The sequence below is a fragment of the Cicer arietinum genome, chromosome 6 (assembly GCF_000331145.2).
Source record: "Cicer arietinum cultivar CDC Frontier isolate Library 1 chromosome 6, Cicar.CDCFrontier_v2.0, whole genome shotgun sequence".
In the NCBI taxonomy this organism is placed as follows: domain Eukaryota; kingdom Viridiplantae; phylum Streptophyta; class Magnoliopsida; order Fabales; family Fabaceae; genus Cicer; species Cicer arietinum.
Window position 1 is genome coordinate 8,424,070 of NC_021165.2, and position 4,931 is coordinate 8,429,000.

Genomic DNA, 4,931 nt, shown 5'->3' on the forward strand with positions numbered 1-4,931 from the left:
AAAGAATATTACAAGAATGAAAATCTATGTAAAATTCTTTAGTTTAAAAAGTAATTAACGTTGAAGAGTTGTTGTTGTTCCTGTTATGAAAAGTATAAAATATGAGTAATTTCTGTGCATCTTGTATGAGTAATTTGCTGATTACGCTGAGGCTCATCTTAATCTCTCTGAGCTAGGGTTTGCAGAGGCCTAAGAAAAATAGTTGTTGTAAGGTGTTTAGAGAGGATGGGGCTTCCTAATTCTTCCATAAATTTCACAGGCGTTGGTCTTAATTTTCAATGCGGGATTATCATATTTTGGTAGCTTTTGGATGTATTTTGTCAGAATGATGAATGTGAAGTTTGATTGTTTTCTTTTTTGTTGATCATCTATTAAAATAACATTGTTAAAGTGGTAATGTCCGGCTATTTTGGATGTTGACTCTTACTGCACATCCAAATCTATTAATGCGCTTTCATGATAAAAAAAACAAAATAAAAACAAAATTGAAACTAAGTTTGACAAATGTTGGACTTGTTTGAGAAGAGAAGGCACCATTAATGATTCATGTGTGGGTAAAGAGTTACCACCGGATTGATCATCGGTGGGAACAAAATGCGCCACTAATATGATTCATATGTGGGAATAGAGTCACCATCAGATTGATCGTCGGTGGGAATAAAAGGATTGTTTGAGCAAATGGCAACCTGTCTTTGAAACCAAGTTTTCACAGCAGCAGATTTAGTGCAGAAGGGGGAGTTGAAAGATGAAACGTTGCTGAAAAATCACCAAATGATGAAATGACCCGCGGAAGGGGGCAAAGAGGAGTTTGTGGCAACCGGCGATATTTCATGGTGGCCGAAGACAGATGTATGCGCGGATTTGGTGGAGGCGCGTGGAACCCATGCATAGAGAAGACAGACGCGTGTGACAGCGTGTGCATGTCGGTTGGCGACAGGAAAAGCACTGTCGTGCTCGTCGGAGGATAGTGTGGAAGTGTTTGTTGGTTTTGGATGCGCACTAAAAAAGGGGCAACTAGTGTTGGCACAGCTGTAACGGAGTAAAAAAAGGACAGAACAGTGGCAGCTGGTGTAAAGCATAGCTGTGGTTGAAAGGAAAAAAAAGTCTTTGGAAAAACACAAGTGCTTATGAGGCAGTTGTAGCGTCGTGGCTGATTGCTAAAAAGGAAGTCGGAGTTGACGGCGACAAATGATTGTATGAAGTCAAAAAATTGAAAGACTGAAAAAGGTGGTGCTACCAACAGCATTTACCACCGCCAGCACCGGTAGTGAAGCACAGAGAAAGGTCACAAAATCAAAACTGGCTCTGATACCATGTAAAATATGAGTAATTTATGTGTATTTTGTGTCTCTAATGAGATCACACACCCTTCTATTTATAATGATACTGCAATAATTACATTCAATGTCTAGGAAGATGAACTGACTAGGACTACTAACAATTAGCCTAGGATGTTGCACAACCAAGGAATAATGGAAAAACATACACTGAATTTTAACAAAAAGAATAGAAATGTATTATTGAAAACTCAATAGAAATGAGGAATAGAATTTCCCCTAGGATTTTCCCTTCATAAAGGATCTACCATTCACCTACAAGCAATCAATGCATAAACTTAAAGAATTTATCCTTTATTTCTCCTATTTATACATGATGTCACCTCTTCATAATATCTTAAATCCTAGCGTTGCATCACCCACAATAACAGCGGGACCTAATTAAAAGACATAAAGAAACTGAACTGTATATCAATTGGTTTAAAACCATGACTCCATTCGACTATAATGCTACAGTTTTTTATTAAATGTTTCAACTGAAAACCAGCTCAACAATATTTATATCCTTGCTTTCACATTACAATATCAGGCTTCAATTATTGCAATGCACTGACCAACTCCAACCTAAAAAACATGAATCTTCCCTTTAATTAGCTACAGAAACTCAACCTTCGGCTACAGTCTTTTCTTAATGTCAACAACTTACTATTATTAAAGTGTATATATGCAGCCAATCGCACATGTCTCTGTTGAAGAGCTAAATCCTCTAAAATTCTAATTTATATCCACTTAGATAAAAATTTGTATTTAATTGCAAGTGGAATGAAATCAGTCATAGTTCCTATTGAGTATTAACTTATATAGCAACGTGAGCAACAGGCCAACTTACTATTTATTGATCAATTGACCGAGTTATGCTACATACAGAGTGTTTTGTTTTTTCTTCTTCCAGATACACACAGCATTATTATCAAGAAAAACGTCTCTACTACATTGATAAATGATTTCTGAAACAGATAATTATAGGCATGGAAAAAGGTATCTCAACCACCTAACCGATAGAAAGTTTGGCTTTTAAAAAACCATAACCTCTACTACTGATCCAAATCTATTCATACTTTCTTTTGTTGTTTCAAATAAAACTATATCTAAGTCCATTATTTATCCCAACCAGTGATGTAAGAGAAGCATTATATGTAGACATTGATCAGGATAATCAACTTAGTTATATCATTTATGCCTACTTAGTGAAAAACAAAACGAAAATGAAATACCAAGTGTAGACAATCAAAAGAATCATATAATATGATTACCTAATATTAAATGCTTCCTTGAGCTGTCCTTTATTGTCAAAGGGTATAACCTGCAAGATTAACGAACAGTTACTAATTTAAGTTACAAAAATGACATATCAATGAACAGTAAATTATCAATATATGTTTAGAGGATAAAGAATAAGAGAAAAGTTACATACTTTAAACAAACCGTCATACAAGTGGAGTCCAATCAACCTACAATCAGGATCTATAATACCAATCTGCAGAATGAAAAAGGGATAAATGCCGAAATGAACTACACAATTTCCATACGATCCTAAACTATAAAGCATTGATATTCTTAAAAAATATAATTGGTGAACAAATCGTCACTCACGAATTATTATAAATGAAAATGTTTAAATACCTGACCATTATCCGTCGGTCGTCCTATACGATCAGAAACATCCCCCATTGCTCTGGATAACAACGAAAGAGAACCCAACAAATAAATGAGATAGGAAGATATTAGATTAAGCACAGCGGTTAATCTATAAGGACGTTAGTCTATAGTTAGATAGTAAGATCAGAAACAACTAAGTAGGGATTTTTATTTACAAATACAATGTTCAGAATAATTGTTAAGAAAGAATAAAGCCAGAAGTGAGTCTATAAGACTATAAGTAAGATAGTTTGATTAGTTAGTTAGAAGAAATCAATTAGATAAATAGATGGGGAAACAATCGAGAAATTCATTATGTCACTCGATAGCTTTTCTGTAAAACAAGAAATCCTCAATGAAGGGAACAACCTCTGAGAGGCCTTTTTTCTGTTCAGTTTTAAGCCTCAATAAAAGATTCATTCTTGTTCCTTCTAGCTTTTATTGTATTCGTCAATCACCCGTTAACAAAGTTTGGTCCGACTTGCCAGAATGTTTAAAATCAGAAAGAACCTAGTGTTGACATGAAAATGCCTAATTGTAGCCTGAACCCAATGATTTGGAGGAAGAAGCCTAGGTAATGTGTATGAGCAACTCCACCTCAGTCAATCCACGAAAGGAAGAGGGGATACAAAATCCATCAACCTGCATATTCTGGTCCTACAGAAGGAATATGTGGGTTAAAGTAACTGATACACCGCAAGTGCAAGCCCAACCGGAACACCCATTGGGAACGTTACTTTCTCCTCAAGCCTTTCGCCAATGGTGAGTTGTGACACCTAGAAGCTGTGCTCTGATAACTATTCAACTAGTTAATTTGGAAATAATTAATTCCTTCTATGAATAAAGATACTGCTTCAAAGTTATGAAATTATTCCTCACACACTGCATACGAACTTGCCTGTCCTAAACTAATTAACCAAATGAATTAGTGCATCACTTAATTCACACTACGGATGTTGGTACAGCCATATGATATTAACCATAGTTGACCGCTGATACAGTCCTACACTACATCAACAATTGCAGAACATCTTTTGAAAATAAATTATAATCCCAATCTGTACGAAATAAATCCTAATAATAAGTGTATTCAAAAGGAATGAATTTATGTTTTCTTGTGCATACCGTGTAACAAGCTCGGAAGTTTCGGAATTCCATTGAAGAACGCAGAATTTATATCTTTCAGTAGCAATGAACAATAAATCCTGTGCTTCACCCTGTTTGAGACACAAACAATGAGACATAAGAAGAAACCATGAAGACTTTTTATAGAAAATAAAACTAAAATATTATATAGCATTGAAGAAACAAATATGTTTTTATCATTCTCACATGAGGGCGAAAAAGCTCGAGAGTAGCGATTCTTCCATATAATGGAACATCCAACACAGACTGCAACAGAAGAAATTCACATTAATCCGACTCTATTACATAACCTCCAAAATAAAACATGAAAGTAACAAGAACAACAATATATTATACGAAAATGATTGAGCTCAAAAACAAGTAGTGTTACAGAATCCAGTGAGTAAAACAGTAAATCGAGTATGAAAATGCGAAAGTAGAAAGAGAAATAGATTGTATACCTGCAAACCATTAGCAGAAAGCATGTGAATCTCGATTCGTGTACATTTACTGAATGAAATTGAAAAATGAATCAAGAAATTGAAAATAAATAGTGAAAGAGAAGCAGAACCCTAAGAGAAGAAGGAAAGAGTATATACGCGACGATGAGATTGAGGTCTTGAGGACCAGTGAAATTGCCGACGCAGGAGTGAGTGACGTTGGTAGGTTTGTGAGCCGTAACCACGTAGTTCCATATACTCATCGTTTTCTTCTCTTCAATAATCACTTATTCGCTCTTTCTCTCGAACTTTCTCTGAACTATTCGCTGTTGTTGTTTGTTACAGTGAAAAAATGAAAAAGGAAGGGTTTGAGTCTACAGAGTGCTGAACC

General features: G+C 35.3%; 1 protein-coding gene across 1 annotated transcript in view; it reads right to left on the minus strand.

The window, feature by feature from the left end:
• LOC101506983 (DNA damage-binding protein 1) overlaps positions 1-4,931 on the minus strand; it is a 16,234-nt gene that overhangs the window by 11,140 nt on the left and 163 nt on the right. Inside the window, exons 2-8 of the mRNA XM_073369777.1 lie at positions 4,700-4,927; positions 4,562-4,610; positions 4,308-4,367; positions 4,101-4,192; positions 2,961-3,012; positions 2,752-2,814; positions 2,591-2,640 (exon numbers count right to left, since the gene is read on the minus strand). Coding sequence (XP_073225878.1) covers positions 2,591-2,640; positions 2,752-2,814; positions 2,961-3,012; positions 4,101-4,192; positions 4,308-4,367; positions 4,562-4,610; positions 4,700-4,803 — 470 coding nt within the window. The 5' untranslated portion in view covers positions 4,804-4,927. The remainder of the gene's footprint in view (positions 1-2,590; positions 2,641-2,751; positions 2,815-2,960; positions 3,013-4,100; positions 4,193-4,307; positions 4,368-4,561; positions 4,611-4,699; positions 4,928-4,931) is intronic.